The 27,282-nt window shown below is 41.5% G+C and overlaps 1 protein-coding gene across 1 annotated transcript in view; it reads right to left on the minus strand.

Annotated features, from left to right (window-relative positions):
* Positions 1–1,102: 1,102 nt before the first annotated feature.
* Positions 1,103–27,282, minus strand: part of inpp1 (inositol polyphosphate-1-phosphatase) — a 52,574-nt gene continuing 26,394 nt past the window's right edge. Inside the window, exon 6 of the mRNA XM_056274628.1 lies at positions 1,103–2,306. Coding sequence (XP_056130603.1) covers positions 1,796–2,306 — 511 coding nt within the window. The 3' untranslated portion in view covers positions 1,103–1,795. The remainder of the gene's footprint in view (positions 2,307–27,282) is intronic.

Genomic DNA, 27,282 nt, shown 5'->3' on the forward strand with positions numbered 1-27,282 from the left:
AGACTTCATCTCTCCAGTAACTTCATCCCTCCAGTAGATTTCATCCCTCCAATAACTTCATCCCTCCAGAAGATTTCATCCCTCCAGTAACTTGTCCTTCCACTTGTCCCTCATTTCATTTTTAACATGTGCCTGTACATTGTTTTTAATGACAATACATTGAATTGAATTGAACTTCATCCCTCCAGTAGAGTTCATCCCTCCAGTAACTTCACCCCTCCAGTAGACTACATCCCTCCAGTGGAGTTCATCCCTCCAGTAACTTTGTCCCTTCAGTAGACTTCATCCCTCCAGTATCTTCGTCTCTCCAGTAGAGTTCATCCCTCCATTAGACTTCATCCCTCCAGTAGAGTTCATCCCTCCAGTAACTTCACCCCTCCAGTAGACTACATCCCTCCAGTGGAGTTCATCCCTCCAGTAACTTTGTCCCTCCAGTAGACTTCATCCCTCCAGTATCTTCATCTCTCCAGTAGAGTTCATCCCTCCAGTAACTTCATCCCTCCAGTAGACTACATCCCCCCAGTAACTTCATCCCTCCAGTAGACTACATCCCTCCAGTGGAGTTCATCCCTCTGGTAACTTCGTCCCTCCAGTAGACTTCATCCCCCCAGTATCTTCATCTCTCCAGTAGAGTTCATCCCTCCAGTAGAGTTCATCCCTCCAGTAGACTATATCCCTCCAGTAGACCTCATCCCCCCAGTAGACCTCATCCCTCCAGTAACTTCATCCCTCCAGTAGAGTTCATCCCTCCAGTATCTTCATCCCTCCAGTAGAGTTCATCCCTCTAGTAACTTCATCCCTCCAGTAGAGTTCATCCCTCCAGTAACTTCATCCCTCTAGTAGAGTTCATCCCTCCAGTAGAGTTCAGACACTTGTAGCATCAAGGAGCATTGATGCTGTTCTGGGGACTCAACAACTTCCCAAGACACTTTATGTTGCTTTCTCATTTAATTTTTCACCTGTACACACACACACACACACACACACACACACACACACACACACACACACACACACACACACACACACACACACACACATACACACACACACAGAGTCAAAGCACATCATTGTTTAACAAATCCCCAGGCCCGAGACAAACTGTATTCATGAGTACTTATGTTTATTTGTGGCTGCTGTAAGTAAAAGATGGGCAAGTTTACTACAGCATATTCACTACGTAAGACACGTGCCCTACAGGAAAAATAAGGTTTACTACAGCACATTCACTACATAACACAACTGCCCTACAGGAAACATAAGGTTTACTACAGCACGTTCTCTATGTAATACAACTGCCCTACAGGAAACATAAGGTTTACTACAGCATGTTCACTACTTAAGACACGTGCCCTATAGGAAACATAAGGTTTACTATAGCACGTTCTCTACGTAACACAACTGCCCTACAGGAAACATAAGGTTTACTACAGCACGTTCTCTACGTAACACAACTGCCCTACAGGAAACATAAGGTTTACTACAGCACGTTCTCTACGTAACACAACTGCTCTACAGGAAACATAACATGTTTTCTTCTGATTGTCTGAACCTCTGTGGTGAGCATTGTATCACACATCAGGCACGAAAGGCCAAAAACACAATTACTCAGCCCGGGTATGACATATTCCTACCTACATTTATAATTGCATATATATGTATGTTAAATATGAGAAAGCATAGTTGATCATAACAATAATTTTCCCCATCCCGAACCCTACTTTTTCACAAACTAGAAAGGATGAATAAGAGCTCAGCAGCAGCAGCAGTTACAGCAGCTGGACTGCCTCTTCACTCATAGTTTGCCCCTCATGCCCCCAGTGACAGCACAGAGCAGAGCACCGTCTAGATAAGCCACCAAGCCCCCCTGGTTGGCCCAGCGGTCTGCCCCCTGGTGCTCATTGTGAGGCAGGTGGTATGTGAGTTCTGCCTGGTGACCCTCTGTTCCCTCGCTGGAGCGGAGACACTTGGTCAGGTCTGCCACGCCGCCCCCCAGCGCCCGCAGCAGGGCGTGAGGCGCACAGGAGTCCCACTTGAAGGTGCTGCCCTCTGAGAGGACATAGATATCAGCCAAGCCCTGGATCACACACAGGATCTTGTAGCCAGCTCCAGAGGCGTACATCAGCCTGTCAGGGCCACACAGTGGGACCAGGGCTTCCTTCACCACCTGCTTCTCACTGGAGCTCAGCACCACCGACAGCCCTCTTCCACCCCCTCTGCTCTTGTTAGGTCCATGTTTGGGTTGGGAGACGGAGCAGGCATTGATGCTTCCATATGACACACCCCAGAATTGTTTTCCTCTCCAGCTGTGGAGAGCATGAATATGAGTTAGCATCATTTCCTCTGGTGTTACAGTATCACATCTACATGTAGCTGCAGCTGTATCATCACTTCACACTGCCTCCTGCTATGAGAGAACAACGTCAAATCCAGACTGACCTCATAACCTACAGTTGTTTTAAGCCACACCATCTCTGCAGACATCAGTTCTACTAGTTTCATTAAGTTTCTTTAATGGTGAACAGCAAAAGGGTATAATTTCTGTCTGCCACTACAATATGAGTTTGCTCGCCTCTATTTTATTGGGTAGTTTATTTGTATTCAATTGATATACTTATTTTACCAATATTTGTCGCTATTGCTACTTAGTTTCATTTATAGATTTAGTCAAGTCTTAGGACAACAATGACATAGGGATGTAAAACAGCTCAGTAATTCACAGACAAACAGTTCTTTTTCATAAGGGATCAAGCTCAAATGATAAAAACGGAGTTGATGAAAAGGTAATTGAAGTGATATATTTGCTCTTAAAATCTAATTTGGTTTTCATAAAGACATGAGTTATTTGATACAAACACACTTGATTCTAACACATTAATTGATACAGACAGGCCTGATTTGATAAAGGCCTTTATCATTCACCACAATTGTGTCTGCCATTTATTATATAATGCATATTGCTTATTGTTTATTGCCATTTATTGCATGCACTTCCATTGTCACCGATGAGGCTGCATCAATGGTGGGACAACACAAGAGCTTGGTGAGCAGGCTTGCTGCTGTTAAGCCAGTGCTCTTAGCATTTCACTGCATTATTCACACATCAGTGTTGTGCACTAAACTGTGTGTGTGTGTGTGGGGGGGGTGAAGGGTGACGGATGCTGTGACGAGACTGGTAAATTTGGTTTGCGATAGTTCAGTCTGCAACATCGCCTTTTCAGAGCACTGCTGGAGGAAATGTCAGCGGAACACAAGGCTCTTTTGCTGCATAATGACGTTCGCTGGCTGAGTAAAGGTCGTGTGTTGGAGAGGGTGTGCGACCTGCGTGATAAGCTTGTGTCATTTTTATCTGGATTGCAGAACCAAAAAGCCCAAGAATATCAGAGGTTTTTAAGTGACAATAAGGTGATGGCATATGTTTTTTTTCTGCCATCTGCCACATCCAACGGCAAGGTGCAAGACGTGCAGCGGCTGCTGGTGCTGGGCCCTGAAAAGGGCCGTTGGTTCAATGTTTTCTTGTCAGAAGACATGGAAAAGGCTCTTAATAGGAAAAGCTCTTTGACAAGGGAAGCTCTTTCAGTGTGAAAACATAGGACGGAATAACGACAGTTTCACCAGTCTCACATAGGCCACTGAGTCAGCTCTGCCCATATCATTTGCCCACTCAGTGGGCACCGTGTTGCAGTTTTCAATGTGAGTGTGCATTTCACACGAGGACAAGCCTGTAAGGTGGAGCCAGATGGCAGAGCCTGCATGAAATCGAACAGATTGATATATTTGAATCCAGAACCCCAGCCACCCCAACTATGGACTGTTCCAGCTGCTACCGTCAGGCAAGCAGTACCGCAGCCTTAAAGCCCAGAGCAGTCGGCTCCGGAATAACTTTTTTCACCAAGCAACCAGGCTTTTGAACAAAGAATATTAAAGACACTAAGCCTGGTGCCGGACTGACTGGTACTGACCTATGGTCTTCAGCCGATCATCAGTTTACACACAAACACACTCGCGCAGACGTAGCTTGGCATACACAAACACACAAATATACAAACAACTACATACGCATATGCACATTTATTAAGGTTGGGCCTACACACACACACACACACACAATACCCTGCATACACCACACACTATTTATTATTGTTACTGCTTTTTTAAAGATTCTTGAATCTTGAATTTGTAAAGGCTTTACCAGGGCTTTCCCTGGCTCATGCTTGAGTTCAGTCTGCCAATCAATTTGAAAGGCACGGTACATTGTGCATGGCTGAGCACAGGATGCACTTGTTAAATATGATGTCTACATATTGTAAAGACCACGGATGACTAGACTCACTAGCCCTTGGCTAACAAGTTGGACCTTTTAGTTGACTGGTTAGCGCAGTTGCCCATGATCCGGGCGACCGGGGTTCGATTTCCCCAGCTCTTCATCCTTGGATTCTTGCCAGAGTAATCTATGCAGGTGTACTTCTCAGTCTTCTAACCAAAAGGAATTTTACATCTTTTTTATGTCACCCAGAGCAGCGTATACTTCACCCCTGTATCTGAGAAGAACAGCACAAATCTGGACCTTTCATTAGCAAGTCGTTCTAGCTCATGCCTCTGAACAACATCCTCTTACATCGCTTAGATACTTGGGTTGGCATCAAGGGCTCGGCTCTAAACTTATTAAGCTCTTACCTCACCAACAGAACTTTTTCTGTTGTTGTGGGTAACTCTGCCTCCTCAGTGGCTCAGTTGAGTTGTGGTGTCCCTCAAGGCTCAGTTCTTGGCCCCCTTCTCTTTTCTATATACAGTGCATCCGGAAAGTATTCACACCCCTTCACTTTCCCCACATTTTGTTATGTTACAGCCTTATTCCAAAATGGATTAAATTCATTTTTTTGCTCATCAATCTACACATAAAACCCCATAATGACAAAGTGAAAAGGTTTTGTAGAAATTTGTGCAAATTTATTGAAAATAAAAAACTGAAATATTGCATGTACATAAGTATTCACACCCTTTGCTGTGACACTCAAAATTGAGCTCGGGTTCATCCTGTTTCCACTGATCATCTTTGAGATGTTTCTATACATCTTGATTGGAGTCCACCTGTAGTAAATTCATTTGATTGGACATGATTTGGAAAGGCACACACCTGTCTATATAAGGTCCCACTGTTGACAGTGCATGTCAGAGCAGAAACCAAGCCATGAAGTCAACCAAGATTGATCTCTTTGGCCTGAATGCCAAACGTCACGTCTGGATGAAACCAGGCACCTCTCATCACCTTGCTAATACCATCCCTACAGTGAGCATGGTGGTGGCAGCATCATGCTGTGGGGATGTTTTTCAGCGGCAGGAACTGGGAGACTAGTCAGGATTGGGGGAAAGGTGAATGGAGCAAAGAACAGAGATCCTTGATGAAAACCTTCTCCAGAACGCTTAGGACCTCAGACCGGGGCGAAGGTTTACCTTTCAACACAACAACGACCCTAAGCACACAGCCAAGACAACGAAGGAGTGGCTTCGGGACAAGTCTGTGAATGTCCTTGAGTGGCTCAGCCAGAGCCCAGACTTGAACCCCAATTGAACATCTCTGGAAAGACCGGAAAATAGCTGTGCAGCTACGCTCCCCATCTAACCTTACAGAGCTAGAGAGGATCTGCAGAGAAGAATGGGAAAAATAACCCAAATATAGGTGTGCCAAGCTTGTACCTTCATACCCAAGAAGACTTGAGGCTGTAATCGCTGCCAAGGGTGTCTCAACCAAGTACTGAGTAAAGAGTGTGAATACTTCTGTACATGCAATATTTCAGTTTTTTATTTTTAATAAATTTGCAAAAATTTCTACAAAACCTTTTTCGCTTTGTCATTATGGGGTATTGTGCGTAGATTGATGAGAGAAAAAAGGAACTTAATCCATTTTGGAATAAGGCTGTAACATAACAAAATGTGGGGAAAGTGAAGGGGTGTGAATACTTTCCGGATGAACTGTACATGCTGCCTCTTGGCCATGTCATTCAAAATCACGATGTGCTCTACCATTTTTATGCTGATGACACTCAGTTATACATGCCACTAAAACCCACAGATCCTAGCACCCTAGCAAATCTCACAACTTGCCTCAGTGACATTAAATTCTGGATGTCCAATAATTATCTTAAATTTAATGATGATAAGTCCGAGGCATTCTGTTCGGTCTCAAAAATTCCATCAGTCTGTTTGCTACTAATCTTGGTGGTCTGTCAGGTAGTCTTAAACAGGCTGCTAGGAATCTTGGGGTAATATTTGATGCTAACCTCAATTTTGACAATCAAATTAAACATGTTGTTCAGTCATGCTTTTTCCAACTCAAGCTAATCTCCAAAATTAGATCATTTTGATCAATTGCCGATTTGCAAAAAGTTGTACACGCTTTTACCTTTTCTTGGCTCGACTACTGTAATGCACTTTATTCTGGTATCAGCAAGGGCTCACTCCACCATCTACAGTTGGTACAAAATGCTGCTGCTTGGCTCATTACAGGGACAAGGAGGCATGACCATATCACTCCTATGCTTACCTCCCTACACTGGCTCCCTGTTATATATCGAATTGATTTTAAAATTGGAGTCCGCGGTGGTGTAGTGGTCTAAGCATCGGCTTTGTGTCGATGCAGTTGCCCACTGGGGACCGGGGTTCGCGCCCCGGTCTTGTCAGCTCCGACTATGGCCGGACTCGATGAAGCAGCAATAATTGGCAACGTTGTCTTCGGGAGTCGGCTTGTATTTGTCACATGAATGTGTCTGTGTGTGTGTGTCGGAAAAGCAGTGGTTCGGCCTGGATTCACCTTGTCACGAAAGTGGCGAGGCGTCTCCTTCGAGACAGCCGGCCGAAGAGATGCAGTCGGCGAACGCATGCAGTACGGGGATGGTGTTTAAACTTAAATAGGGATCGATTGACCACTAAATTGGGAGAAAAAGGAAAAAAAAAACCCCAAAAAAATTACTGCTCACTTTTAAGGCTTTAAATGGTCTTGCTCCTTTATACATTTGTGATTTATTGACTTGGTATGCCCCTCCCCCCGACCATTAAGGTCTGCAGATGGAGCCCTGCTGGTTATTCCCAGGTTGGTTACAAACCACTCGGTTGGTTACAAAGGGTGGTCGGGCTTTTGCTGTTAGAGCCCCCACACTATGGACCTCTCTTCCTGCTGAGCTAAGACGAACTAAGTCTCTAGCTTCTTTTAAATCTCGTCTTAAAACTTTTCTTTTTATGAAAACTTTTATAAATGTTAGATATTTGTTGAAATTTTTACTGTTTTTATTTTCACTCTTATCTGATCTTATTCTTATTCCTGCCTTGTCTGGTTTTATCTGTTTTTTGTTTTGTTTTTTGCTTTTTCTTTTGTGAAGCACTTTGTAACATTGTTTTAGAAAGGTGCTATATAAATACAATTATTATTATATTATAATTATGGGCCACATGTGTCAGTTGTAGCGCCCCCTATGGACTAAATTTCACAAAATTTGGCATGCTTCCAAAGAATGTTGTGGCGATTGTGCATAACAAGTTTCGTTAAGTTTGGACAATCACATCACTAGATATAGGCAATACAATCACAATGGGCCACACTCTAAATTTTGATTGACAAGTAACTTCGAAATGGAATGACATATCAAAATTCGTTTGACAACTTTTTATCAGCATTGTCTGGAGATGACGCATACCAAATGTCATGCAAATCGGATGAACAGCCTCAGGCTAGTTCATTTTACTGTCACTTCCAGTTTTTTGAAAATGGCGGGAAATTTGGCAGGCGGAAATTGGCGGGTGCGTTGGATTCGGGAGCTTTCAGGGAATTAGAGTATAAAATAATTTCTCAAAAAATTCCATACAGAGCCCGAGATATTGCCAAAACATAAATACGCTTATTGTAGCGCCCTGCGGAAACAACAACAACAATAATAATCTTTGGAGAAACGATAGGGTTCCCGCAGCTAGCGCCGCTTGCACCCCTAAACAACAAGCTCACTGAGGATGTCGCGTGAAAATACTCTGGCCCAGACAGCTGTAGTATATTCCATTTTTTAAAGAATGCTTATTCCAGATTGGCTGGACATTTAGTTTTTCAGACAGAGGGTTGGTTGTACCCAGTCAGTGTTGTCTTTCTACATGTCTTTACAAGACAGCTCCATCTCATATCTTGTAGGAGACCGGAGGGACATGGTTCCTGGGTCTCCTTGTTCACTTGGCAATCATCACATCGGAAGAGTGAATCAGAGGCCTATCCTCAACTCAAATACGTACAACTCTTCTTAGAGGGACAATAACTTTATCATTGCTGCGGGACACTGAATAGTTGAGGTAAGACAGAAAAGTCTTTCAAAATGATTTGAAAACAAATGATTCAGATGAGTTACAGTACTTTTGAAATATTTCAGCTGAAAATCTGTATTTATTAGACAGAGGAATGTGTTTAGAGCAAAATAACCTAAGAATGATCAATGGAAATCAAAATCATTAGCCCATTAAGGTCTGGATTCAGAATCATACTCAAAATCAAAGTGGAAAATGAGAACATAGGCTGATCCAACTTCTGTGGAAATTCTTCAAGACGATTCAAAATGAGGCTCAGTAGTGTGTGTGGCCTCCACGTGCCTGTATGCACTCCCTACAACGTCTGGGCATGCTCCTGATGAGACGACGGATGGTCTCCTGAGGGATCTCCTCCCAGACCTGGATCAGGGCATCGGTCAACTCCTGGACAGTCTGTGGTGCGACATCGTGTTGGCGGATGGTACGAGACATGATGTCCCAGAGGTGCTCGATTGGATTCAGGTCTGGGGAACGTGCAGGCCAGTCCATAGCATCAATGCCCTCGACATACAGGAACTGCTGACACACTCTGGCCACATGAGGACGAGCATTGTCATGCATGAGCTGGAACCCAGGGCCCACTGCACCAGCATATGGTCTGACAATGGGTCTGAGGATCTCATCCCGGTACCTAATGGCAGTCATGGTACCTCTGACTAGCACGTAGAGGTCTGTGCGGCCCTCCAAGGATATGCCTCCCCAGACCATCACTGACCCACCGCCAAACCGGTCATGCTGGAGGATGTTGCAGGCAGCAGAACGTTCTCCACAGCGTCTCCAGACTCTCTCACGTCTGTCACATGTGTTCAGTGTGAACCTGCTCTCATCTGTGAAGAGCACAGGGCGCCAATGGCGAATCTGCCAACCAAGATGTTCTCTGGCAAAGGTCAATCGGGCTGCACGGTGTTGGGCTGTGAGCACAGGCCCCAATTGTGGACGTCGGGCCCTCATACCATCCTCATGCATTCTGTTTCTCACTGTTTGAGCAGAAACCTGCACATTAGTGGCCTGTTGAAGGTCGTTTTGTAGGGCTCCGGCAGTGCTCCTCCTGTTCCTCCTTGCACAAAGGACCAGATAGCGGTCCTGCTGCAGGGTTGTTGTCCTCCTGCGGCCCCCTCCACGTCTCCTGGTGTACTGGCCTGTCTCCTCCATGCTCTGGACACTGTGCTGGGAGACACATCAAATCTTCTTGCCACAGCACGCATTGATGTGCCATCCTGGATGAGCTGCACTACCTGAGCAACTTCTGTAGGTTGCAGATACCGCCTCATGCCACCTCTAGTGGTGAGGGCACTAGCAAAATGAAAAACTAACCAAAGATCGGCCAGAAAAGATGAGGACAGGCAAATGGTCTGTGGCCACCACCTGCAAATCCATTCCTTTTATAGGGGTTGTCTTGCAAATTGTCTAATTTCCACCTGGTGGAAATTAGACAATTTACCAACGGGTGAAATTGATTCACAAATCAGTGTTGCTTCCTAACTGGACAGGTTGATATCTCAAAAGTGTGATTGACTTGAAGCTACATGTCATTGCTTATGTGTTCCCTCTATTTTTTTGAGGAGTGTATATATGTATATGCATGTAAGGTAGTATTGTAAATCCACCACAGGGTGGCACTGTTACGCTGTATGTTCTCCTGGGAATGCCGCAAATGGCGATGTTTGTCCCTTTTGCAACACCGTACCCCTAAGTCTTGTCCCGGACAAAAGGCTACGTTGATCAAATGTTTTTTTGTTTCTTCTGCCGGAAGGTGAGCAGTGTTACTGGCGGTCTGCATTATCATAAAAATATTGATTTATATCGCACATATTGTCTAACTGTTTATTCTGTGGTGTTAATAGACAAGTTTGCTTATAACCTAGTTAAAGTTTGATGTCGAACATTGTATTTGGCAAGAGAAATGTGACAAAAAGTGTTGGCTAGCCTGTTGAGCATTAGCATGGCATATAACGCAGGATGCAGTATTATTTGAGCAGATTATCCATGGTTTTTTTGTTTAATTTTATGGGTAATAAGTGCCTTATTTAATTTATAATGGATGACATTTACTTTGGTTTTGCCGTAAAGTAGCATTTTGATATGAGATGTGTTTATTTGCACATTTGCACTTTTTATTTTAATTTTATTGAGAAAGAGAAATGTTTTTTTGTTTCTTCTGCCGGAAGCTGTGAGTATGATGAGGCCAGCGGCCAGCTGATGGATGAGAGGTGAAGTGCAAGCGAGTGCCAATAAAGTGTCCAGGTCTCAGCCACGATCCCAAGCCTCCGCCTCCTTCCTTTTCCACGCAAACATCATACTACAACAAACACAACGCAGAGTCCCAGGGCGTGTAGGGAGACGACGGCCGAACGCAAAGTGCGGGTTACATACACATACACACACACACATATATACACACATATACACACACACACGCACACAGAGGCGCCGGCAGCCGTAATTCTGTACGCACCGTGCGTCCATTTTTAATTATTTTGTTCGTCTTTTTTTTTTTCATTCACGCCGTTTGACGCAAATACATTTGATTGGTGTTAACATCACTGGCTAACAGCGCACGCAGCCGGCTAATAGCGCCACCAGCCGGTGCGTACAGGGATCTGTACGCACCGGCTGCCGGCGCCACTGTATATATATTTATATAGATATAGACGTATAGATATATATATGTCATGTGCATAAACGACAGGCAAGGGAGTCGCGATTAATAACGTGCTTTATTCAGCCATCTGCTTCCAGTCCCCGACCCGGACAATTCCCAGAATGCGCCAGTACAGAACCGCGCTAAAACATATAGTTGCGTGCCCCTCCTCTTACGTACACAGCATGCTGGGCACTGTAGTTCTCATCACAATATAGATATAGATATATACGTATAGATATAGATATATATGTATAGATATAGATATAGATAGATGTAGGAAAAACCTTTAATACTAGCAGTACAAGCTGGTTTCGTGCGTCGCGTACTCATCAGCTGCCTATATTGTGGGAGTGCAGGAATGAGACGGAGCGATCGAGTCGAGTCAATTCTGTTTACTCGCCACACCAAACAACACCGATACCACACAATCTCCAATGGCAACATGCTAACCGCTAGGCTGCTGAAAACATGGTTCCACTTCCTGGGAATCTCTAAGCAGTGCCTACGTCAGCACTCTGAACGTCTGCCTTAAAGGAGCAGCAGCCCCTGGTGAATCTACCCTCAATTGTGTATCACCACACAGCCCCCTGCTCCCTCACAATTCACCATCACGAAATAATGCAAAACAGTAATGTAACACAACAGTACTCAGTGAAACACAAACAGCCAATAAGCGAACAGTTCCCAGTGAAACAGTCAACATCTCATGGGGCGGACTAGGCGGCCAAAACGGCTGCGCTGAACGGGTATGGGGGCGGGGGCAGGGGCAGGGGACAGAGCCGGAGCCCGAGAAGGGGGGCGTCCACGCCGCGAGGGCAGGGCCAGTTCGACTGGCCCACCCAGGTCCAAATGGGCAGGCTTGAGATGGTCCACTGAGTCGCGCTCCGGCTTGCCCCCCATGTCCACCAAAAAGTTATTAGGCCCTGCTTCCAGGACACGGGCTGCAGGGGGGGTACGGTAGCAGATTCTTGGGGACGTAGAACTGAGGGAGGCAGTCAGTGGTGAGATGTAGGGATTGGAGCGAAAGCGTTGGCATCGTCCCGGGCCACAGCCCGTTGAGAAGCTGCAGACCAGGGGGCCACGGCGTCCGGGAGAAACTCACCCGGGACACGCAGCGGCTGGCCGTAAACCAGCTCGGCAGACGAGGACTGGAGGTCTTCCTTGGGGGCAGAGCGAAGGCCGAGCATGACCCACGGGAGGCGATCGACCCAGTTGATGTCCGTGAGGCTGGCACGAACAGCGGCCTTCATAGACCGATGAAACTGCTCACAAAGTCCGTTGCCCTGCGGGTTGTACGCTGTGGTGCGGTGGAGCTTCACCCCCAGCCCCTCCGCGACTGCACTCCAGCGATCCGACGTGAACTGCGGGCCCCTGTCAGAGGTGAGGTCAGCCGGCGTGCCAAAACGGGCCACCCAGGACCCGATGAACGCCCGGGCCACCGCAGTAGACGTGGTCGATGACAGGGGAACAGCTTCCGGCCACCTGGTGGTCCTGACCACCATGGTGAGAAGGTGAGTGAACCCGTGAGAGGGGGAGAGGGGGCCCACCAGGTCCACATTCACATGGTCGAAACGCCTCTCGGGCACCAGGAATGGCGCCAAGGGGGCTTTGGTATGACGGTGTACTTTGGAACGTTGGCACGCCACACAGGAGTCAGTATAGTGTTCTCAACACTACAGCTGTGTAATATAGTGTTGTTCTCAACACTACAGCTGTAATATGGTGTTGTTCTCAACCAAGGCCAGCGCCAAGGCCAGCGCAGCCTTGGCGTCGTCGAAAGCGTCGTCCATCCCCGGGGACCAGTCTACCTCAACCTTGACTTCCTTGCTCTCCAGGGCCTTGTACAAGGGCCGCATGCGGTGAGCTGTGCGGGGAATGAACCTGTTATAAAAGTTCACCATGCCCAGGAACTCCAGCAGGGACTTCACGGTGCAGGGGCATAGGAAACTGGCGACGGCGTCCACTCAGGCGGGAAGTGGAACGGCTCACGCGGTGGGTGAGGAAGTTAATGGACAACAGGCCAAACTGGCACTTGGCTGGATTGACTATGAGTCAATGCACACTGAGCCACTCAAACAACTGCTGGGGGTGCGTCAGGTGCTCCTCCGCGGATGCGCTGCCCCCGAGAATGTCATCCAAGTAAACAAACAACAACGGCATATCCAGTAGCACAGAGTCCATCAGCCACTGGAACGTCTGCGCTGCCCCCTTGAGGCCGAAGGGCATCCTCAGCAACTTGAAGAGTCAAAATGGCGGGATGACCGCTGTCTTGGGCACGTCCCGAGGGTGGACTGGTACCTGGTGGTAGCCCCGCATCAAATCTACTTTGGAAAAGATGGTGGCCCCCGCCAGATGGGCGGAGAGGTCCTGTATGTGCAGGACGGGGTACCGGTCGGGGATTGTGGCGTTGTTCAGGCGACGAAAATCGCCACAGGGGCGCCAACCGCCATCAGCCTTAGAAAACATGTGCAGGAGGGAGGCCCACGGGCTGTCCGAGCGGTGCACAATGCCGAGGCGTTATATATATTTCACAGCTGTTGTGTTGAGAACAACACTATATTACACAGCTGTAGTGTTGAGAACAACACTATATTACACAGTTGTAGCGTTGAGAACAACACTATGTTGCAATGTTGTAGTGTTGAGAACAACACTATATTACACAGCTGTAGTGTTGAAAACAACACTATATTACAACAACACTATATTACACAGCTGTAGTGTTGAGAACAACACTATATTACGCAGCTGTAGTGTTGAGAATAACACTGTGTTACACAGCTGTAGTGTTGAGAACAACACTGTATTAAAACAACGCTACATTACACAGCTGTAGTGTTGAGAACAACACCATATTACGGCTGTAGTGTTGAGAACAACACTATATTACACAGTTGTAGCGTTGAGAACAACACTATGTTACAATACCACTACTAGTGTTGTTCTCAACACCACAGCTGTGTAACAGTGTTGTTCTCAACACTACGTCTGAGTAATATAGTGTTGTTCTCAACACTACAGCTATGTAATATAGTGTTGTTGTAATATAGTGTTGTTTTCAACACTACAGCTGTGTAATATAGTGTTGTTCTCAACACTACAGCTGTAGTGTTGAAAACAACACTATGTTACACAGTTGTAGCATTGAGAACAACACTATGTTACAATGCTGTAGTGTTGAGAACAACACTATATTGCACAGCTGTAGTGTTGAAAACAACAATATATTACAACAACACTATATTACATAGCTGTAGTGTTGAGAACAACACTATATTACTCAGACGTAGTGTTGAGAACAACACTGTTACACAGCTGTGGTGTTGAGAACACTATATTACAACAACACTATATCAGACAGCTGTAGTGTTGAGAATAACACTGTGTTAAACAGCTGTAGTGTCGAGAACAACACTATATTACGCAGCTGTAGTGTTGAGAATAACACTGTGTTACACAGCTGTAGTGTTGAGAACAACACTGTATTACAACAATGCTACATTACACAGCTGTAGTGTTGAGAACAACACCATATTACACAGCTGTAGTGTTGAGAACAACCCTATATTACACAGCTGTAGTGCTGAGAACAACACCATATGACACAGCTGTGGTGTTGAGAACAACACTATATTACACAGCTGTAGTGTTGAGAACAACACCATATTACACAGCTGTAGTGTTGAGAACAACACTATATTACACAGTTGTAGCGTTGAGAACAACACTATGTTACAATACCACTATATTACACAAATGTAGTGTTGAGAACAACACTATATGACACAGCTGTGGTGTTGAGAACAACACCATATTACGGCTGTAGTGTTGAGAACACTATATTACACAGTTGTAGCGTTGAGAACAACACTATGTTACAATACCACTATATTACACAAATGTAGTGTTGAGAACAACACTATATGACACAGATGTGGTGTTGAGAACAACACCATATTACAGCTGTAGTGTTGAGAACAACACTATATTACACAGCTGTAGTGTTGAGAACACTATATTACACAGTTGTAGTGTTGACAACAACACTATATTAAACAGTTGTAGTGTTGAGAACAACACTATATTACTCAGATGTAGTGTTGAGCACAATACTGTGACACAGCTCTAGTGTTGAGAACAACAATATATTACAACAATATATTACACAGCTGTAGTGTTGAGAAACCACTATGTTACATATCTCTAGAATTGAGAACAACACTATATTACAAACCACACTATATTGCACAGCTGTAGTGTTAATTACAAAGCTGAAATGTTGAGAACAACACTATGTTACGAGACCACCAAATTGCACAAATGTAGTGTTGAGAACAACACTATATTACACAGTTGTAGCGTTGAGAACAACACTATATTACACAGCTGTGGTGTTGAGAACAACACCATATTACAGCTGTAGTGTTGAGAACAACACTATATTACACAGCTGTAGTGTTGAGAACAACACTATATTACACAGCTGTACTGTTGAGAACAACACTATATTACACAGTTGTAGCGTTGAGAACAACACTATGCTACAAGACCACTATATTACACAAATGCAGTGTTGAGAACAACACTATATGTCAAAGCTGTGGTGTTGAGAACAACACTATATTACACAGCTGTAGTGTTGAGAACAACACCATATTACACAGCTGTAGTGTTGAGAACAACCCCATATTACACAGCTGTAGTGTTGAGAACAACACTATATTACACAGCTGTAGTGTTGAGAACAACACCATATTACACAGCTGTAGTGTGGAGAACAACACTATGTTACAACAACACTATATTTCACAGCTGTTGTGTTGAGAACAACACTATATTCACAGATGTGGTGTTGAGAACAACGATATGTACACAACTGTAGTGTTGAGAATAACACTGTGTTATACAGCTGTAGTGTTGAGAACAACACTATATTACAGCTGTAGTTTTGAGAAAACCACTGTGTTACACAGCTGTAGTGTTGAGAACTACACTGTATTTCACAGCTTTTGTGTTGTGAACAAAACTATATTACACAGCTGTAGTGTTGAGAACAACACTATATTACACAGTTGTAGCATGGAGAACAACACTATGTTACAAGACCACTATATTACACAAATGTAATGTTGAGAACAACACTATATGACACAGCTGTGGTGTTGAGAACAACACCATATTACACAGCTGTAGTGTTGAGAACAACACCATATTACACAGCTGTAGTGTTGAGAACAACCCCATATTACACAGCTGTAGTGTTGAGAACAACACTATATTACACAGCTGTAGTGTTGAGAACAACACCATATTACACAGCTGTAGTGTTGAGAACAACACTATGTTACAACAACACTATATTTCACAGCTGTAGTGTTGAGAACAACGCTATATTACACAGCTGTAGTGCTGAGAACAACACCATATGACACAGCTGTGGTGTTGAGAACAACACTATATTACACAGTTGTAGCGTTGAGAACAACACTATGTTACAATATCACTATATTACACAAATGTAGTGTTGAGAACAACACTATAAGACACAGCTGTGGTGTTGAGAACAACACCATATTACAGCTGTAGTGTTGAGAACAACACTATATTACACAGTTGTAGTGTTGAGAACAACACTATATTACACAGTTGTAGTGTTGAGAACAACACTATATTACTCATATGTAGTGTTGAGAACAACACTGTGACGCAGCTGTAGTGTTGAGAACAACACTATATTACAACAACACTATATTACACAGCTGTAGTGTTGAGAAACCACTATGTTACATATCTCTAGAGTTGAGAACAACACTATATTACAACAACACTATATTGCACAGCTGTAGTGTTAATTACACACCTGCAGTATTGAGAACAACACTATGTTACAAGACCACTATATTACACAAATGTAATGTTGAGAACAACACTATATGACACAGCTGTGGTGTTGAGAACAACACCATATTAAAGCTGTAGTGTTGAGAACAACACTATATTACACAGCTGTAGTGTTGAGAACAACACTATATTACACAGTTGTAGCGTTGAGAACAACACTATATTACACAGCTGTAGTGTTGAAAACAACACTATATTACAACAACACTATATTACACAGCTGTGGTGTTGAGAACAACACTATATTACAACAACGCTACATTACACAGCTGTAGTGTTGAGAACAACACCATATTACACAGCTGTAGTGTTGACAACAACCCTATATTACACAGCTGTAGTGCTGAGAACAACACCATGTGACACAGCTGTGGTGTTGAGAAAAACACTATATTACACAGCTGTACTGTTGAGAACAACACCATATTACACAGCTGTAGTGTTGACAACAACACTATATTTCACAGCCGTTGTGTTGAGAACAACACTATATTCACAGATGTGGTGTTGAGAACAACGATATATACACAACTGTAGTGTTGAGAATAACTCTGTGTTCTACAGCTGTAGTGTTGAGAACAACGCCATATTACACAGCTGTAGTGTTGAGAACAACCCTATATTACACAGCTGTAGTGCTGAGAACAACACCATATGACACAGCTGTGGTGTTGAGAACAACACTATATTACACAGCTGTAGTGTTGAGAACAACACCATATTACACAGCTGTAGTGTTGAGAACAACACTATATTACACAGCTGTAGTGTTGAGAACAACACTATATTACACATTTGTAGCATGGAGAACAAACTATGTTACAAGACCACTATATTACACAAATGTAGTGTTGAGAACAACACCATGTTACATATCTCGAGAATTGAGAACAACACTATATTACAAAAACACTATATTGCACAGTTGTAGTGTTAATTACACAGCTGTAGTGTTGAGAACAACACTATGTTACAAGACCACCAAATTGCACAAATGTAATGTTGAGAAGAACACTATATTACACAGTTGTAGCGTTGAGAACAATACTATGTTACAAGACCAATATATTAAACAAATGTAGTGTTGAGAACAACACTATATTACACAGCTGTGGTGTTGAGAACAACATCATATTATAGTTGTAGTGTTGAGAACAACACTGTATTACAACAACGCTACATTACACAGTTGTAGTGTTGAGAACAACACTATATTAAAGAGTTGTAGTGTTGAGAACAACACTATATTACTCATATGTAGTGTTGAGAACAATACTGTGACACAGCTGTAGTGTTGAGAACAACACTATATTACAACAACACTATATTACACAGCTGTAGTGTTGAGAAACCACTATGTTACATATCTCTAGAATTGAGAACAACACTATATTACAACAACACTATATTGCACAGCTGTAGTGTTAATTACAAATCTGTAGTGTTGAGAACAACACTATGTTACAAGACCACCAAATTGCACAAATGTAGTGTTGCGAACAACACTATATTACACAGTTGTAGTGTTGAGAACAATGCTATATTACACAGCTGTGGTGTTGAGAACAACACTATATTACACAGTTGTAGCGTTGAGAACAACACTATGTTACAATATCACTATATTACACAAATGTAGTGTTGAGAACAACACTATATTACACAGCTGTAGTGTTGAGAACAACACCATATTACACAGCTGTAGTGTTGAGAACAACACTATATTAGACAGCTGTAGTGTTGAGAATAACACTGTGTTACACAGCTGTAGTGTTGAGAACAACACTATATTACGCAGCTGTAGTGTTGAGAATAACACTGTGTTACACAGCTGTAGTGTTGAGAACAACACCATATTACACAGCTGTAGTGTTGAGAACAACCCCATATTACACAGCTGTAGTGTTGAGAACAACACTATATTACACAGCTGTAGTGTTGAGAACACCATATTACACAGCTGTAGTGTTAAAAACAACACTATGTTACAACAACACTATATTTCACAGCCATTGTGTTGAGAACAACACTATATTCACAGATGTGGTGTTGAGAACAACGATATATACACAACTGTAGTGTTGAGAATAACACTGTGTTCTACAGCTGTAGTGTTGAGAACAACGCCATATTACACAGCTGTAGTGTTGAGAACAACCCTATATTACACAGCTGTAGTGCTGAGAACAACACCATATGACACAGCTGTGGTGTTGTGAACAACACTATATTACACAGCTGTAGTGTTGAGAACAACACCATATTACACAGCTGTAGTGTTGAGAACAACACTATATTACACAGCTGTAGTGTTGAGAACAACACTATATTACACATTTGTAGCATGGAGAACAAACTATGTTACAAGACCACTATATTACACAAATGTAGTGTTGAGACCAACACCATGTTACATATCTCGAGAATTGAGAACAACACTATATTACAAAAACACTATATTGCACAGTTGTAGTGTTAATTACACAGCTGTAGTGTTGAGAACAACACTATGTTACAAGACCACTATATTAAACAAATGTAGTGTTGAGAACAACACTATATTACACAGCTGTAGTGTTGAGAACAACACTATATTAAGCAGCTGTAGTGTTGAGAATAACACTGTCTTACACAGCTGTAGTGTTGAGAACAACCCTATATTACACAGCTGTAGTGCTGAGAACAACACCATATGACACAGCTGTGGTGTTGAGAACAACACTATATTACACAGTTGTAGCGTTGAGAACAACACTATGTTACAATATCACTATATTACACAAATGTAGTGTTGAGAACAACACTATAAGACATAGCTGTGGTGTTGAGAACAACACCATATTACAGCTGTAGTGTTGAGAACAACACTATATTACACAGTTGTAGTGTTGAGAACAACACTATATTACACAGTTGTAGTGTTGAGAACAACACTATATTACTCAGATGTAGTGTTGAGAACAACACTGTGACGCAGCTGTAGTGTTGAGAACAACACTATATTACAACAACACTATATTACACAGCTGTAGTGTTGAGAAACCACTATGTTACATATCTCTAGAATTGAGAACAATACTATATTACAACAACACTATATTGCACAGCTGTAGTGTTAATTACACAGCTGCAGTGTTGAGAACAACACTATGTTACAAGACCACCAAATTGCACAAATGTAGTGTTGAGAACAACACTATTTTACACAGTTGTAGCGTTGAGAACAATACTATGTTACAAGACCACTATATTACACAAATGTAGTGTTGAGAACAACACTATATTACACAGCTGTACTGTTGAGAACAACACTATATTACACAGCTGTAGTAGCGTTGAGAACAACACTATGCTGCAAGACCACTATATTACACAAATGTAGTGTTGAGAACAACACTATATGTCACAGCTGTGGTGTTGAGAACAACACAATATGTCCCAGCTGTGGTGTTGAGAACAACGATATATACACAACTGTAGTGTTGAGAATAACACTGTGTTACACAGCTGTAGTGTTGAGAACAACACTATATTACGCAGCTGTAGTGTTGAGAATAACACTGTGTTACACAGCTGTAGTGTTGAGAACAACACCATATTACACAGCTGTAGTGTTGAGAACAACCCCATATTACACAGCTGTAGTGTTGAGAACAACACTATATTACACAGCTGTAGTGTTGAGAACACCATATTACACAGCTGTAGTGTTAAAAACAACACTATGTTACAACAACACTATATTTCACAGCCATTGTGTTGAGAACAACACTATATTCACAGATGTGGTGTTGAGAACAACGATATATACACAACTGTAGTGTTGAGAATAACACTGTGTTCTACAGCTGTAGTGTTGAGAACAACGCCATATTACACAGCTGTAGTGTTGAGAACAACCCTATATTACACAGCTGTAGTGCTGAGAACAACACCATATGACACAGCTGTGGTGTTGTGAACAACACTATATTACACAGCTGTAGTGTTGAGAACAACACCATATTACACAGCTGTAGTGTTGAGAACAACACTATATTACACAGCTGTAGTGTTGAGAACAACACTATATTACACATTTGTAGCATGGAGAACAAACTATGTTACAAGACCACTATATTACACAAATGTAGTGTTGAGACCAACACCATGTTACATATCTCGAGAATTGAGAACAACACTATATTACAAAAACACTATATTGCACAGTTGTAGTGTTAATTACACAGCTGTAGTGTTGAGAACAACACTATGTTACAAGACCACTATATTAAACAAATGTAGTGTTGAGAACAACACTATATTACACAGCTGTAGTGTTGAGAACAACACTATATTAAGCAGCTGTAGTGTTGAGAATAACACTGTCTTACACAGCTGTAGTGTTGAGAACAACCCTATATTACACAGCTGTAGTGCTGAGAACAACACCATATGACACAGCTGTGGTGTTGAGAACAACACTATATTACACAGTTGTAGCGTTGAGAACAACACTATGTTACAATATCACTATATTACACAAATGTAGTGTTGAGAACAACACTATAAGACATAGCTGTGGTGTTGAGAACAACACCATATTACAGCTGTAGTGTTGAGAACAACACTATATTACACAGTTGTAGTGTTGAGAACAACACTATATTACACAGTTGTAGTGTTGAGAACAACACTATATTACTCAGATGTAGTGTTGAGAACAACACTGTGACGCAGCTGTAGTGTTGAGAACAACACTATATTACAACAACACTATATTACACAGCTGTAGTGTTGAGAAACCACTATGTTACATATCTCTAGAATTGAGAACAATACTATATTACAACAACACTATATTGCACAGCTGTAGTGTTAATTACACAGCTGCAGTGTTGAGAACAACACTATGTTACAAGACCACCAAATTGCACAAATGTAGTGTTGAGAACAACACTATTTTACACAGTTGTAGCGTTGAGAACAATACTATGTTACAAGACCACTATATTACACAAATGTAGTGTTGAGAACAACACTATATTACACAGCTGTACTGTTGAGAACAACACTATATTACACAGCTGTAGTAGCGTTGAGAACAACACTATGCTGCAAGACCACTATATTACACAAATGTAGTGTTGAGAACAACACTATATGTCACAGCTGTGGTGTTGAGAACAACACTATATGTCACAGCTGTGGTGTTGAGAACAACGATATATACACAACTGTAGTGTTGAGAATAACACTGTGTTCTACAGCTGTAGTGTTGAGAACAACACCATATTACACAGCTGTAGTGTTGAGAACAACCCTATATTACACAGCTGTAGTGCTGAGAACAACACCATATGACACAGCTGTTGTGTTGAGAACAACACTATATTACACAGCTGTAGTGTTGAGAACAACACCATATTACACAGCTGTAGTGTTGAGAACAACACTATATGACACAGCTGTAGTGTTGAGAACAACACTATGTTACACATTTGTAGCATGGAGAACAAACTATGTTACAAGACCACTATATTACACAAATGTAGTGTTGAGAAGAACACTATGTTACATATCTCGAGAATTGAGAACAACACTATATTACAAAAACACTATGTTGCACAGTTGTAGTGTTAATTACACAGCTGTAGTGTTGAGAACAACACTATGTTACAAGACCACCAAATTGCACAAATGTAATGTTGAGAACAACACTATATTACACAGTTGTAGCGTTGAGAACAATACTATGTTACAAGACTACTATATTAAACAAATGTAGTGTTGAGAACAACATTATATTACACAGCTGTGGTGTTGAGAACAACATCATATTATAGTTGTAGTGTTGAGAACAACACTGTATTACAACAACGCTACATTACACAGCTGTAGTGTTGAGAACAACACCATATTACACAGCTGTAGTGTTGAGAACAACGCTATATTACACAGCTGTAGTGCTGAGAACCACACCATATGACACAGCTGTGGTGTTGAGAACAACACTATATTACACAGTTGTAGCGTTGAGAACAACACTATGTTACAATATCACTATATTACACAAATGTAGTGTTGAGAACAACACTATAAGACACAGCTGTGGTGTTGAGAACAACACTATATTACACAGTTGTAGTGTTGAGAACAACACTATATTACTCAGATGTAGTGTTGAGAACAATACTGTGACACAGCTGTAGTGTTGAGAACAACACTATATTACAACAACACCATATTACAGCTGTAGTGTTGAGAACAACACTATATTACACAGATGTAGTGTTGAGAACACTATATTACACAGTTGTAGTGTTGAGAACAACACTATATTAAACAGTTGTAGTGTTGAGAACAACACTATATTACTCATATGTAGTGTTGAGAACAATACTGTGACACAGCTGTAGTGTTGAGAACAACACTATATTACACAGTTGTAGCATGGAGAACAACACTATGTTACAAGACCACTATATTACACAAATGTAATGTTGAGAACAACACTATATGACACAGCTGTGGTGTTGAGAACAACACCATATTACAGCTGTAGTGTTCAGAACAACACTATATTACACAGCTGTAGTGTTGAGAACAACACTATATTACACAGTTGTAGCGTTGAGAACACTATATTACACAGCTGTAGTGTTGAAAACAACACTATATTACAGCAACACTATATTACACAGCTGTGGTGTTGAGAACAACACTATATTACAACAACACTATATTAGACAGCTGTAGTGTTGAGAATAACACTGTGTTACACAGCTGTAGTGTTGAGAAAAACACTGTATTACAACAACGCTACATAACACAACTGTAGTGTTGAGAACAACACCATATTACAAAGCTGTAGTGTTGAGAACAACCCTATATTACACAGCTGTAGTGCTGAGAACAACACCATATGACACAGCTGTGGTGTTGAGAACAACACTATATTACACAGTTGTAGCGTTGAGAACAACACTATGTTACAATACCACTATATTACACAAATGTAGTGTTGAGAACAACACTATATGACACAGCTGTGGTGTTGAGAACAACACCATATTACAGCTGTAGTGTTGAGAACAACACTATATTACACAGATGTAGTGTTGAGAACACTATATTACACAGTTGTAGTGTTGAGAACAACACTATATTAAACAGTTGTAGTGTTGAGAACAACACTATATTACTCATATGTAGTGTTGAGAACAATACTGTGACACAGCTGTAGTGTTGAGAACAACACTATATTACAACAACACTATATTACACAGCTGTAGTGTTGAGAAACCACTATGTTACATATCTCTAGAATTGAGAACAACACTATATTACAACAACACTATATTGCACAGCTGTAGTGTTAATTACAAATCTGTAGTGTTGAGAACAACACTATGTTACGAGACCACCAAATTGCACAAATGTAGTGTTGAGAACAACACTATATTACACAGTTGTAGTGTTGAGAACAACGCTATATTACACAGCTGTAGTGCTGAGAACAACACCATATGACACAGCTGTGGTGTTGAGAACAACACTATATTACACAGTTGTAGTGTTGAGAACAACACTATGTTACAATATCACTATATTACACAAATGTAGTGTTGAGAACAACACTATATTACACAGCTGTAGTGTTGAGAACAACACCATATTACACAGCTGTAGTGTTGAGAACAACACTATATTAGACAGCTGTAGTGTTGAGAATAACACTGTGTTACACAGCTGTAGTGTTGAGAACAACACTATATTACGCAGCTGTAGTGTTGAGAATAACACTGTGTTACACAGCTGTAGTGTTGAGAACAACACCATATTACACAGCTGTAGTGTTGAGAACAACCCCATATTACACAGCTGTAGTGTTGAGAACAACACTATATTACACAGCTGTAGTGTTGAGAACACCATATTACACAGCTGTAGTGTTGAAAACAACACTATGTTACAACAACACTATATTTCACAGCCGTTGTGTTGAGAACAACACTATATTCACAGATGTGGTGTTGAGAACAACGATATATACACAACAGTAGTGTTGAGAATAACTCTGTGTTCTACAGCTGTAGTGTTGAGAACAACGCCATATTACACAGCTGTAGTGTTGAGAACAACCCTATATTACACAGCTGTAGTGCTGAGAACAACACCATATGACACAGCTGTGGTGTTGAGAACAACACTATATTACACAGCTGTAGTGTTGAGAACAACACCATATTACACAGCTGTAGTGTTGAGAACAACACTATATTACACAGCTGTAGTGTTGAGAACAACACTATATTACACATTTGTAGCATGGAGAACAAACTATGTTACAAGACCACTATATTACACAAATGTAATGTTGAGAAGAACACTATATTACACAGTTGTAGCGTTGAGAACAATACTATGTTACAAGACCAATATATTAAACAAATGTAGTGTTGAGAACAACACTATATTACACAGCTGTGGTGTTGAGAACAACATCATATTATAGTTGTAGTGTTGAGAACAACACTGTATTACAACAACGCTACATTACACAGTTGTAGTGTTGAGAACAACACTATATTAAAGAGTTGTAGTGTTGAGAACAACACTATATTACTCATATGTAGTGTTGAGAACAATACTGTGACACAGCTGTAGTGTTGAGAACAACACTATATTACAACAACACTATATTACACAGCTGTAGTGTTGAGAAACCACTATGTTACATATCTCTAGAATTGAGAACAACACTATATTACAACAACACTATATTGCACAGCTGTAGTGTTAATTACAAATCTGTAGTGTTGAGAACAACACTATGTTACAAGACCACCAAATTGCACAAATGTAGTGTTGCGAACAACACTATATTACACAGTTGTAGTGTTGAGAACAACGCTATATTACACAGCTGTGGTGTTGAGAACAACACTATATTACACAGTTGTAGCGTTGAGAACAACACTATGTTACAATATCACTATATTACACAAATGTAGTGTTGAGAACAACACTATATTACACAGCTGTAGTGTTGAGAACAACACCATATTACACAGCTGTAGTGTTGAGAACAACACTATATTAGACAGCTGTAGTGTTGAGAATAACACTGTGTTACACAGCTGTAGTGTTGAGAACAACACTATATTACGCAGCTGTAGTGTTGAGAATAACACTGTGTTACACAGCTGTAGTGTTGAGAACAACCCCATATTACACAGCTGTAGTGTTGAGAACAACCCCATATTACACAGCTGTAGTGTTGAGAACAACACTATATTACACAGCTGTAGTGTTGAGAACACCATATTACACAGCTGTAGTGTTAAAAACAACACTATGTTACAACAACACTATATTTCACAGCCATTGTGTTGAGAACAACACTATATTCACAGATGTGGTGTTGAGAACAACGATATATACACAACTGTAGTGTTGAGAATAACACTGTGTTCTACAGCTGTAGTGTTGAGAACAACGCCATATTACACAGCTGTAGTGTTGAGAACAACCCTATATTACACAGCTGTAGTGCTGAGAACAACACCATATGACACAGCTGTGGTGTTGTGAACAACACTATATTACACAGCTGTAGTGTTGAGAACAACACCATATTACACAGCTGTAGTGTTGAGAACAACACTATATTACACAGCTGTAGTGTTGAGAACAACACTATATTACACATTTGTAGCATGGAGAACAAACTATGTTACAAGACCACTATATTACACAAATGTAGTGTTGAGACCAACACCATGTTACATATCTCGAGAATTGAGAACAACACTATATTACAAAAACACTATATTGCACAGTTGTAGTGTTAATTACACAGCTGTAGTGTTGAGAACAACACTATGTTACAAGACCACTATATTAAACAAATGTAGTGTTGAGAACAACACTATATTACACAGCTGTAGTGTTGAGAACAACACTATATTAAGCAGCTGTAGTGTTGAGAATAACACTGTCTTACACAGCTGTAGTGTTGAGAACAACCCTATATTACACAGCTGTAGTGCTGAGAACAACACCATATGACACAGCTGTGGTGTTGAGAACAACACTATATTACACAGTTGTAGCGTTGAGAACAACACTATGTTACAATATCACTATATTACACAAATGTAGTGTTGAGAACAACACTATAAGACATAGCTGTGGTGTTGAGAACAACACCATATTACAGCTGTAGTGTTGAGAACAACACTATATTACACAGTTGTAGTGTTGAGAACAACACTATATTACACAGTTGTAGTGTTGAGAACAACACTATATTACTCAGATGTAGTGTTGAGAACAACACTGTGACGCAGCTGTAGTGTTGAGAACAACACTATATTACAACAACACTATATTACACAGCTGTAGTGTTGAGA

Source organism: Lampris incognitus, chromosome 2, assembly GCF_029633865.1.
Source record: "Lampris incognitus isolate fLamInc1 chromosome 2, fLamInc1.hap2, whole genome shotgun sequence".
In the NCBI taxonomy this organism is placed as follows: Eukaryota; Metazoa; Chordata; class Actinopteri; order Lampriformes; family Lampridae; genus Lampris; species Lampris incognitus.